The sequence below is a fragment of the Crotalus tigris genome, unplaced genomic scaffold (assembly GCF_016545835.1).
Source record: "Crotalus tigris isolate CLP2741 ecotype Arizona unplaced genomic scaffold, ASM1654583v1 scf7180000017646.2482762, whole genome shotgun sequence".
In the NCBI taxonomy this organism is placed as follows: domain Eukaryota; kingdom Metazoa; phylum Chordata; class Lepidosauria; order Squamata; family Viperidae; genus Crotalus; species Crotalus tigris.
This window is the reverse complement of record NW_024096538.1, coordinates 393770-406467: the sequence shown is the minus strand read 5'-3', so window position 1 is coordinate 406467 and position 12698 is coordinate 393770. Positions and strand designations below refer to the sequence as shown.

General features: G+C 35.4%; 1 protein-coding gene across 2 annotated transcripts in view; it reads left to right on the top strand.

The window, feature by feature from the left end:
* The window catches only part of CRYBG3 (crystallin beta-gamma domain containing 3), a 60630-nt gene that overhangs the window by 2472 nt on the left and 45460 nt on the right, over positions 1-12698 (top strand). For both annotated transcript variants that reach the window (XM_039335679.1, XM_039335678.1), the window contains exons 2-3: positions 7295-7373; positions 10606-11039. In XM_039335679.1, coding sequence (XP_039191613.1) covers positions 7295-7373; positions 10606-11039 — 513 coding nt within the window. The remainder of the gene's footprint in view (positions 1-7294; positions 7374-10605; positions 11040-12698) is intronic.

The following is a 12698-nucleotide window of genomic DNA, read 5'->3' as shown; positions in this document are numbered from 1 at the left end:
TATAACTTTAAACAGTCACTAAGAGATTGGTTGTAAGTCAGGGACTAACTGTATACAATATAAGAAGAGATCTGCTGTGCCAGAACAAAGTTCCATTTATTTCAGCAATAGCATAAAGTCTTGGGGATGATGTTTGTTGGAATTTGGAAAAAAAGAATGAGACCCTCTGGTCCCATTAGACCTCTCAACATGGCATTCTCTTGTACCACCTATAAGAATTGGGTTGAATGGCATGTCTTTTTGTCTATTCTGAATAGGTAATTCCATTCAGTAGCAATGGAGGATTTGCATATGGGGTCTTCACTCATATTTTCTGACCTATCAAAGGCCTCTTTAAGATTAGTATTGAACTGCTGGAGATTATTCATCAGTTTGGGGTGGTGTATCAACAATGAATGGATATCTGGCTATATATTTCTACCCTGGCTAATTGGATTGGTTGGAACAAAATAAGCTAAAACCGAATCCCAGCAAGATGGAAGTATCAGTTGTTCAAAAAAACATATTGGCTCCTCATTGGATCCTGTGTCAAGTCTGGATCAGATTGCACTCTACCTGAAGTGACATTGGGGTTTCCCTCTATGTAAGCCTTCTGCTTGATCAGCAGAGGAAATCTGTCATCAAGCTTTTGTCCAATTTTATTGTGCTAGGTGTGGCAAGTGAAAACTTAGAATGTGAGACATTGGCAAGAATCACACATACCTGCATTATCTTGAGACTGGACTACTGCAACACTCTCTACCTAGAACTGTTTTCAAGACTACTCCCAAACTAAATGGCACTGAACTAGAAACTGGGAGACTGTGAGTTCTAGTTCCACCTTAGACACAAAGCCAGCTTGATGACCTTGGGCCACTTATACCCTTTCAAGGAAGCAATGGCAAACCACTTATGAAAAATCTTGCCAAGACAACTACACAGACTTTTCTAGGCAATCACCAGGAATCAACAGTGGCTTGAAGACACACACACACACACACACACACACACACACACACACACACTTACCTTCCAAGTACAACTTAAAGTACTATTTTGATCTATAAAACTGTGCTTTTGTTCTTCAATATTTTCAGAATTATCTTTTTTATGCAGAAACTGCCTGAGTTGTGCGTGCAATTGGGTGTTTGTGTGTGGATGTGTGTGAATGACTTTGGAAGACTAGGGGAAGAGTTGCTGGCTAGGAAACAATCAGACAAAAGAGGGAGGATCCTCAAGAGGATTAAATGTCAGAGAAAGAAACCTAGGAAGAATCTGTCCTAATTGATCAAGCAATTAAAAGTGGTGACAGGAAGTTGTACTTTGTAAGATTTTGTTAATTTAACTTTGCAATGCAATAAAGTAGAATTAGCTCCTATGGTTGGGTTTCCTGTCAAATTTTCTGGGATGGGGAGGAGAGCTTGAGGTGCATCCTGTCAAGAGATACTGAGATCAATGGCCTCCATATTGGTGGTATTCATGAAGACAATGAAATACCTTTAATTAGGTATTTGCTTTTGTTATTGTATTGTTTTAGTAGAATATTTTAATGCTTATGAACCATCCAAAGTCTTTTGAAGGGACAGGATATAAGTCTTGTAATAAATAAAATGAGGCATGATAGCAGTAAATAAATTGTCAAATTAAAAAGTAGGCACCAATTAAATATCCACAGTAATAGGAGAGGAACCATTTAAAATGCTAACCATTATGTGTCAACAATATGAAACAAAATTGAAGCTGAAGGACTGGAAAGACTTGTGTATACACAAATTCCTGAACCATTATATTCACACAAGCAGACTTTTACCAAAGACTTTATAACAAAAAAAGCCAATAATGCAAAAACATGAACTCAAGAGATAGGGCTGAGAAGGTTTCAGAAAAAGTAGTTTCTGAATAGTTAACTTGGTAGATGATAGAATAAGCTTTGGATATGAAAGATGAGGCACAATTCTGAGGATGAAGTTAGCACTTATTAAAATAGCAATTATTGAGTTCTAATTTACAAAGGAAAAGGGACAAAGAACAATAGAAATACAGTATCTTTTATAAGGATTTTGAATTCTGGGTTGGGAAATTCTAGGGCCAGGTTAGATTGTGTAAATTGTTAAGAAACCCTATGCTTTTTAGAGAAAGACTTTCCCCACTCTCATTTGTTGAAGCTTATAGTAGGCTAAAGGCCTAAACCTTAAGCCAAAACAAAAAGCAAAATGTTGACAATAGTGAGTATGCAAGTAGCTATTCTCTTTTTTACATCAGTGCTAGTCAATCCTAATCTTTCAAATGCCTTTAAATTTTGTATTTGATTTACAGCAGGGATGTCAAACTACCGGCCCATGGGCCGGTTGCATCATATGGAGGCTGCGCCCATCTCAGCTCCAGCAATACAAAAAAAGTCACGATACTTTGCAGCACATCATGTAGCAAGGCGAGTTTGACATCCGTGATTAACAGGTAGTCTTTATTTAGTGACTGAAGTAGGCAGAAAATGAAAAAGTAATTTTATAACTATGCCCACATTTACAACTTTTACAGTGACTTTCTGTGTCTCAGTCACATGTTCACCATTACAGTCAATAAAGGTCTGTGTCTAACAGGATTTTTCTCCTCCCACCCCACAGAATGGAGAGATTGCCTAAACCAGTGGTGGTGAACCTGTGGGCACGCGCATCGTCGCCCCAGTTCTAGGCTTCAGCTGGGTTTTATAAAACCTTTTCGCTTTAGGCCTCTGCCGCTGTGTGCAAAAAAAAAAAAAAAGGTTCAATTAATCAGTCAACTTCTCACAGAGAAAAAAAGATCTTGCAAAGTTGGAATTGATTGATTGAACTTTTTAGTCCCCCCCCCCAGTCTGCCGTTACCACCATGGCCACGCCCAGCCAATGGGCCACACCCACCCAGCATCCGACGATGAATAAGTGGGTTTTGGGTTGCAGTTTGGGCACTCAGTCTCTAAAAGGTTCGCCATCACTGGCCTAAACTATCTCTTCCTGAGCTTCTTTTCAGCATGTCCCTAAAAAGTAGTAATCACAAATAGTTTAAGCTCAGTTGTGTGGCCTTAGAACCCTCCAACTAGTTCAGTATTATACCTGACGCTGAAGGACCTTAAACAATTTCACACTAAAGGCTTTTTTTTCATTCTCCTCATAAGCAGCTAACTGGAAACTGTGCTAGCGTATTTCTTTTGGACTAGCACATTCCTTTTGGTGTGTATCTGCGTATTCTCTTGTAATCCCTTCCTCTCCAATGAATGTAAATAAAAAGATTAATTCTCTTCTTGCTAATTACCCCAGCCACTGGACTTCTCTGATTAGAGAATAAACATTATTTATTGTTGATTGGAAGCCTCTTGGGGACTTTTTGCATAAAAATGAAAAAAAAATAACTTGGGACTTACAGTTTTACTGATTAGACAGGCTAGATTATGCAAATAAAAGTAATATGATGTAACTGTAAAGAGAGGTCAAAATCTATTTCTAGGGCTGTGAAGAATTTTGGAAGCCAATTCTTTATGCTTTTTTTCTTTTTTAATTATTTTTTCCCTTTTCTTGCACTTTTTTCTTTTTCCTTCCTTACTTTCTATTTGTGCTAGCTTTTACCTTCTTGTTTAAAAGTGCAAATAATACAAATTATATTGAGAATTACCCTATAGTCTGAGCAATTTTTATTTAAGCCTAAACTAAAGTTATATTGCTGTCCAATATCAGTCTTAGAATGACAGTATCTTTATGTGGCCTGGATATGTTCAAACCTATTTGAGAACCCTTATCTTCCTGTGTGACTCCCTCCAAACTGAGCCAATTTCATTGCCAAAACTAATATATTTATTTTCTCCTGCCAGCACTGTTTCCTTTTATTTTCCAATTATTAGTGCCTAATGCTCCAAATAAACTTTCATATACATAATGTGGGTGGATAACTTACTAAAAGAAGAAAGGAAGATAGTTTTTCTTTGTTTTTTTTTTCCTTAATACATCCAAAGGATTTTTTTTATAAAGAACAGAGATGGCAAAATACACTTAGTATGATGCTGGAATGAGCTTTGAAGATTTTTTTAACTGTATACTAATATATAGGTTTTACAGAGAATCAGAATGTTTCCATATGGGATTGAAATTGAAGTGTCTCAAATGTTGCTGTCTAAGATAATCTGTAATGATTTGAGTTTTTTTTAATTTGAACAAAAGTTAACAATTTGGAATTTGCACTTAAGGATTTAAGTTTTGATTTTGAATTATTTACATTTACATTTATTTACATGTAGCCAGTGTGATGTCTATCCCTTATGAAAACTATGTGATAACTTTATTAATAAATGCATTTTCTCTATTTTGCGCATTAGTTGAATAGTATGGCACTCCTGTTGTAGAATGCATTTACATAACAGTGATGTGCAATTTTCTTTTAAGTAAAGTTTCAGTGAAGATCAATAAGGTGACCAACTGTCCTCCTTTAGGGAGGACAGTTCTCCTTTTGTAAATTCTGTCCTCCCTTGAAAAGTGTCCTCCTACATGTCCTCCTTTTCGATATTTGGAGACTAATCTGCAGGGCTTTTTTTTTCTCATAGAACGCTCAGAACGGTGTTCTGGCACCTTTTTTTGATGGGGGTTTTTTTTTTCAACTTTTGCATGAGCTGTGCTACTCCCCCTATTTGCTTTCGAAAGCCAGTAGGAATTGCTGCTGAGCACACCAAAACACCCGGCTGGCAAACTTTGCATATGCAAGTTGTCTGTATTATTGTTGCAATGAATAAAATGTTTCTTTTATTTACGATATTTTTTTCTTCAATTTATTTGTGTCCTCCTTTTCACTGTAAAAAAGTTGGTCACCTTAAGATCAAGTGATTTGTAATCTTTTCTAGCCTAGTGTCTTGAGATTGAATTTATTGCACATTCTGGAGTTTACTAGGAAAAATGTCTAGAGAAGAATTATCAAATGGCAGAAGATTAAGTACTTCTCTCATATCTGTTTTTTTCTCTGCGGATACCAATCTTCCCCTCAGCAATAGTATTATATGATGTATATTTTCACCAAAAACCTGTTTGAGCACATCTATTCTCTTTCAGTAGATGAGCCCAAGTTCTGAAACACTGTTAGTCTTTAGACCTGTTATTTTGAATCAATCTTCTTGCATCAGTTACTAACTTGGTATAACTACACCAAGTTTTTCAGGGTCAGGTGATACCTTTTTGTAACCTTCTGACAAGCAAAATCAGTGGGGAAACCAGATTCACAACTGTGTTATTAATTTAAGAACTGCAATGATTCACTTAACAAATGTGGCAAGAAAAGTCGTAAAATAGGACAAAACTCATTTAACAAATTTCTCACTTTTAATGGGAAACTTGTCCCTGTCTCTCTGTTCTATCCTCTTCTCTCCCTCTGCTTGTCTCAAAGAAGCCTCTCCTCTTCTCCATCTCTCTTTCTCTGTCCCCTTCTCTTTCCCTCTTATCTTTTTTTCTCCCTTTCCCACCAAAACCTCCTCCTTTTCTTCTTCTCTTCTCTCTCACCCTCCTCTTCCTTTTCTTTTCAGTGCAGCTCCAGCTGACTCCTCTCCCCAAGATTGCGCGCTGCTCTTTCTCTCTTTCTCTGTCCCCTTCTCTTTCCCCATCTTTTTCTCTCTCTCCCTTTCCCACCAAAACAACCTCCTTTTTTATCCTCTCTCCCCCTCCTCTTCCTTTTCTCTTTGGTGCACCTCCATCTGACTCTCCTAGAAGCACCAATCATCTGGAGCTGTGTGCCGATCCTGGGTGCTCAACAGAGCCCCAGCAATACCACAGACCCAGCTGACTCTCCGACAGGCTTGTGCAGCACTCCTGCCACTTCAACTCATTCCCCCATTTCACTTTTACTTTTTTTTACACTTTTTTTAACAGTGCTTTTCAACACATCGTACATGTACTACCTGCCAGGTGCTGAAGCACCACCAGCGGTACGCATACCATGGGTTGAAAAGCACTGCTATAGAACATCTTCCCCTTGAGACCCAGTAGGCCCTCACCTCTTAACCTTTGAGAAGGCTATAGAAAGCTAGTTTGTCATCACATATTAGAATAGGGTGAGGTTAAAGCCTATGTCTGACTGCATCAGAGGAAAACGGCTAGGACACCAGATTTTAGCTTCTTGCCTTTCTGTGTCTGTGTGTGTGTATGTTTTGGTTTGGTATTGCTGCTGTGTGGAGCCCACGTTTATGTTTCTTAAAATGGATGGCCATATAAGAATTTTAAATAAATAAACAAAATTAATAATTGTGTATTTTCTTTCATTATGGAAGATCTTGATTTGAAAACAATGCTTTTATTTTGGAGGAAATTTGGAGGAAATACACTGGAGCTTAGCTGAAATCCAGCATAGAATTTGTTTTAGCAGAATTTGATACTACATATTAGCTTCCAAAAATACTTTTTGGTCCAAACCTATTGAAGTATAAATGACCTATTGAGAAAGATAACATAGAGTTGCTCCCAGGTAGACAAAATTCTCTTGATTTCCTCTCATGTTGATGCTATTAATTCTACATATTCAACACTTAACCATGTCTACACATAAATGTTATCTGAGCCTTCTAGTATATTAAATATTTTGATTCAACTCATTCTTTACTAATTATTCAAATTATAAATTGTTAAACATTTAAATTGGAAATTAGTTAAGCTAATATCATTTCAACTGAGCAAGAAGAAACTTCTCATGTGTCTGTCTCTACAATTATAAAATCAAAAGACTTTTAGAAACGATCTTTTATAAATTTATAATAAATTTATAATAAATTTAATAAAATCCATATATTTAAATTTTATATAATTTAAAATATGTGGCTTATGGTGTGCAAAGATTAGAATTATTGGGAAATTCATCTTTACTTATAGTATCATTCTATATCAGCCATCCAGTATCATTGGATATTACAGTAGGTAGCATAGAAATCTGATCAATAAGCAAAAAACTTTGTAAGGCAGTTACAATTACAGCTACCATTATGTGAGGGTAAGGGACAAAATTCTAGATTGAACATATGGTAACCTTAAGTAAAAATCAAGTTAACTGACTAGTTTTGAAAATATAGTACAAAAGAGTTGTGTTAAAAATAGATAGGAAAAAATATTGGAGTTTTAAAAATGAACTTAGAAAGTTTATGACAATAAAGGAAATGCTTTGATCAGATTTAGAAAAGCTGTCTAAACATAAGAAATGCCAAGATAACAGAAAGCAAGCAGGCAAAATAAAAGCATTTGGTTTCTGCACTTTCTTTCAAAAATGCTTCAAATAAATTTGGACTTTCAAATAGGTTACATCTCTTTCTCTCTTTTTTCAGTTTTGAAATTAAGGAAGATGAATCTACAGATGTGATTTGTCCAAGAAAAGAAAGCAGTCCTCTTCCAGAATTGTTAAAGGTCTTTCTATTTATTATTATAATAGGAACCAGAATTATATCTTATACTTTCTAAAAACTATCAGTTTATTTTTATTTAGGTTTTCCTGTATTTTTGTCTGCTTCATTATATGCAGAAAATGTTCTGAAATATATGTGTGTGTGTGTGTGTGTGTGTGTGTGTATTCATATGTAATTGTGAGAATAGGAATCGTAAATAATGACAGAGTCAGTTATCATTACAGTGTTCATTTTATGACTAATTGAAGATCTCTGGCTTTGTTATCTTTTAATTGTAGATAGTTTTTAATAAAATAATTGTTTCAAAAGTTTAATAGCATGAAATGTAAATTTAAAAGCAAGAAACAGGATATGATTGAAGCATAAATATAATTAATATATATTATGCCAGCAGCTCCAATTCCAACTTTTCAAAACTAAATGTTAGAATGAGATAAGAAAAAAATGCACATGGCTGTACAATTCTGGATTTTGAAGAAAGGCTGTTTAGTAATACAAGTGTCATGATGGAAAAACCATGTTTTCTGGCCTCATCCCCCATCACTTCCCAGAACTTGGAATTTTGTGCACAACTGACAGATATCATTTTGAAAATATTTCTTAGTCATATATTATGTACAATATACAAAAGTTTCGGTATTTTCAGCCAAAGAGGCACAACCTCTATGTGATAGAATGTTGAGCATATGTGTATGTTCTTTGTATGTGTAGTTCTTTATAGATTCAAACCAAGAAAACCATAAATATAACATGTACATAATTCAGGACACTCATCTGTTGATTTGGTGTCACTTTTGTTATTATAAAATTGTTAATAAGAATCAAAGACTAATTAAACCTATAGTTAGCTAGATAAAATAAGTCTATGGATGAACAAATACTCCAGTCTTTCTAATTTGTCAGGTTGTAAGTTTTCTGTCTATTTTCAAATGCCATTATTTTTTCTAAGGTTTGTCTGCACGTTTGAAAATAAAGATAATTAATTCTTTCAAAACAAGAGGAGACTTTTGAAAAAAATCCCTAAACACTTGCAACTAACATTTTTTAATTGGAGAATCATAAATTAAAAAATGGAAGCTACATGGAACTACAAGGGCAATTCAGAAATAAACCTCCATTTGGTTATCAATGGCAGACACTTGCAGATACAAAACTTTTTATTTATTTATTTATTATTTATTTATGAGACTTATATACCGCTTTAAGTGCAAGCACTCTCTAAGCGGTGTACACCAGTAAGCAATGTATATATATATATATTTACATTGCCCCCAACAATCTGGTCCTCATTTTACCTACCCCGGAAGGATGGAAGGCTGAGTCAACCTTGAGCCGGTGAGATTTGAACCGCTGACCTGCTGAACACAGTCAGCTAAAGTGGCCTGCAGTACTGCACTCTAACTGCTGCGCCACCTCGGCTCTTTTTATTATACACATTAGAAAACTACAACATTACTTTTCAGCATAATTGCCAGGAACTTGTCATAACGTCTTAAAAGTTTTGAAATTCCTTAGAAGTAGTCGCTCAGCGCCAAATCTGGGCTATAGGGGAGATGATCAAAAACATCGAAATGGAAACTGCTTCAAAAGTTCTTGGGTGCGTCTAGTTGTATGCAGGGGAGCATAATTATGAAGTCAGCATGTCCCAACGCTTGTTATGGATGGCTCATTTGAGTTTTCGTAACATTTCATAGTAGACTTCTGAACTGATGGTCAAACCACACTCCATGAACTTCACTAGCAGTATTCCTTTGGCATCTTCACATTTGGTGGGATTTTCTATTGTACCACTTGCAGTGTGGTGTTGGTTTATGATAATAGTCACTTGCACACTGCTAGACGCACCCAAGAACTTTTGGAGCCATTCCAGTGGAATGTTTTTGATCACACACACACCCCATAGCCCAGATTTTATGCCGAGCAACTGCTACTAAGGAATTTCAAACCTTGTAAGATGTTTTGACAAGTGCCTTAATTTGAATGGCGATTATGTCAAAAAGTAATGTAATGTTGTAGTTTTCTAATGTGTATAATCATTGATAACCAAATGAAGGTTTATTTCCGAATTGCCCTCATATTTCAATCAAGACAAGAACTAAAGACCAACAAATTCCGTTAGCACTTCCTGAAAGTCAGTCAGATCTGCAAATAGAAATCATAAATTGATGAGAATAATCTTTGTTATTCTGACCTCATCACAAATGTTATAGTCTAAAATATGGTTTTTCAAATTGAGTTCTTTAAAAGTCTGGGGTTCCATGTAGGCCTGAATGGAGCTTCAGGGTTACGGAAGGGAAAAAAAACTCTTTCCTCAAGGGACAAAGTGGGAAAAATCAGCTCTTAATCCATGAGAAAAAGTGTCCACAAGGGATTGGGGGGGGGGATTCTTTCTGCAAGGGTTAGATAATTTTTTCTTTCTTGGTACTTTGTGGAGAGTTTTTTTTATCCTTACAGTCTAAGAGAGAATTATACACAGAGAATTAAGGCAAAATTCCCTGCAAGCAGTAAGGGGGAAAAAAAGCCACTATATGAGAGACACTAAGGAAAACTCTACACAAAGGACTAATGGTCTGAGGAATTGGTAAATAGGCAAAAATAAAGAGAAAAAAAAGATTGACTTTTTTTTAAAAAGGCTTTCTTGGGGAGGAAGCCTGGCAGACATTCCACATTAATCATTCCTTGGGGGGAGATTTATTAACTAAAAATAGCTGCTAATGTTTCAACTGTTTATTTTTATGTAATGCTATTACATCCATTACATATGAAGAACATATATTTCAAAAAAATAAAAGGCAGATTTTATAGTGGAGGTTCTTTTTCATGTGAACTTTTAGTAAAAGAGCTAGTTTTCTACCTTTATAGAATCAGTGCTATGCCTACTGAGCCATGCTTAATGTACTGTAGATTTAGATAATACATATTATGTATGCCTGGAGTAAAGCACTGGCATTAAAATTGTACATTAATGTATTCCAGTACACTTAATGAAATCCAATATGCTGAAGCAGAAAGAGTTCTGGCCTTAGATTGGGAAGACCATCATTTTCATCTGTTAAGAAACTGGCATGGCCTCATTAATGCTCTCATAGGAACAATAAAATGAAAAGAATTGAGTATGTGCTACCTTATGCTTCTCATAGGAAATACAAGCTACAATGTGATACAATTCCTCCTATAAAGACTAAAATCTTACTTTCTCTTCAGCAATTGATAATCTGTTTCTTTCCTTGTAGGTTTCAGTCTGTAAAAATAAGAATTTCTCTACAGAAGATGTGAATAGATCTACCACTCAAGAGGAATTAAGGAAAGCAAGTAGTCTTCCTAGTTTGATTCATGAAAGCAAAGCAAACAGTAACAATAAGCGGTCTAAAGAAGGATTTTTCCAATATCTTGGGAGTTTATTTGGTATTTCTTCTAAATCATCATACAAAGAAAAAGAACCTTCTAATTTTGGAGATGGACATTGCAAAACTAAAAAAGGCTTTTCAAGTCAAGATAGCCATCAAGATAAAAGATCCACTGAGCATCTCAAATCAAAAATATTTGTCATTTCAAATTTTGGAACTGAACAGAAAATTTCAAGCAAAGATGAAGAAAGTAACTTAAGAATTAAATCTAGTCCACAACATTTACAGAAATCTCAGGATAAATCTGCTGAAACAGCCAAGTGAGTTCAAATATAGTATCTAAATATATATTTTTATTTGAGCTCATATCATAAAATTTTTCTTCAGTGTTATTCATACTGAAAATGTGTAATATACATAAATTAGTTCTCATCCTATATGTGTATTTGTTTTCATCAGTGGAAGAATCATGCAAAAGATACAGTCTTATATGTAAGAATTTTGAATTTACAAAATTAAAAACAAGATTGAGGAGAGATTATAAACATTTTATATATTCCTTATCAGTTGAATCTAATAATGAAGGACGTATCAAAAGATGGAAAGGTAGCCAGCATGATACTAATTTGTAAAAATTATATGCCACTCATTTAAATGTCATTATCAGGCAAAGTGTAGAAACAGTAATAAAAGAAAAAAATGAAGTAAGCATATAGCAGAACTTGCCTTAGTGAAAGAATCATATAAATTCTGAAGAGGTAAATATTAGTATCTGGTTTAGTCACTGTGAAAAGCAAAATGCTGGACTAAGATGGTCTTATTATCCTGGAGCTGGAAATTAAATGTCATTCCTTCCAGTAGCGACATAAATTTATCTGTCTGTCTGTCTGTCTGTCTATCTATCAATTATCTATTTTTGCCCTTAGTGAATCTTGATTCTTGCAGACTACATGAGAAAATTCATACAGTTTTTAGGAAACCATTTTGGAAATGATTTGCCATTGCCTTCTCCTTAGGGCTTAGAGAAAGTAACTGGCAACTACTGAAACTCAGGCATGACTAAACTAAGACAAGACTAAAACTCAGATCTTCACAATTTTAATCCAGTATCTTAGACTTTAAAGCAAATTGTGTCTCACATGTAGACATTCGCAAATATATCTACTTCTGCAACATCATTGACATTACAAAACAGAGTTTCCCTTTTACAGGAATCAAAAAAGCACTTTTGTTACAGCAGGAAGAGAAAGATGAAACCAATCACAATGCAAAGTACATAAAAACAGTAATGGCTATTCAGTGGAAAGTCAGACTACAAAGTGAGCAGATTGGAACCTATATTTGATCATGTCTGGGTCATCCTTTTATGTTTCACAAACATGAAATCTGAATATGAGCCTAGACTTTCCATGGAACATCCCTTCATGTATGCATTTTGCACAATGAAAATTAAGATGTGTAGAGAAATGTGAATGACTTATTTTATGCAGATAAATTTATGGGCTTTGAGAAAATTCAGTACAGTGGTTTGAATGACCAGTTTTTTTCAAATATGTCTTTTTTGTGCTTTCAAGTAGTCCTCAATGATGATAATTGGGATTAGAATTTCTGTCACTCAGCAGTGAGAACATAAAGCATGATATCCCATGACCACATCACTTAGCAATGGCAATCCTAGCCATTGGTATCACTAAGCAAGGATCACAGGTCATTAAATGAGGACATCCTCACAACTTCCTGCCAGATTCCAGTAAGCAAACTTTTTGGGAAGCCAGCAGGAAGTTGCAAGTCCAGGTAGTTTGTGAGCAGGTAAGTGGTTGCTATGACATGGGTGCAACAAGGCTGGGGATGGTTTCTAGGGGAGGAAGAAGCACAAAGTCTCCTGTGGCACAGCATGAGCATGCTAGACGAAGTGGCTGCTACCAGGTGAGGGAGTATGTGCACAAGGGTGATTTGCCTATGGTAATTGCTGTCTTATG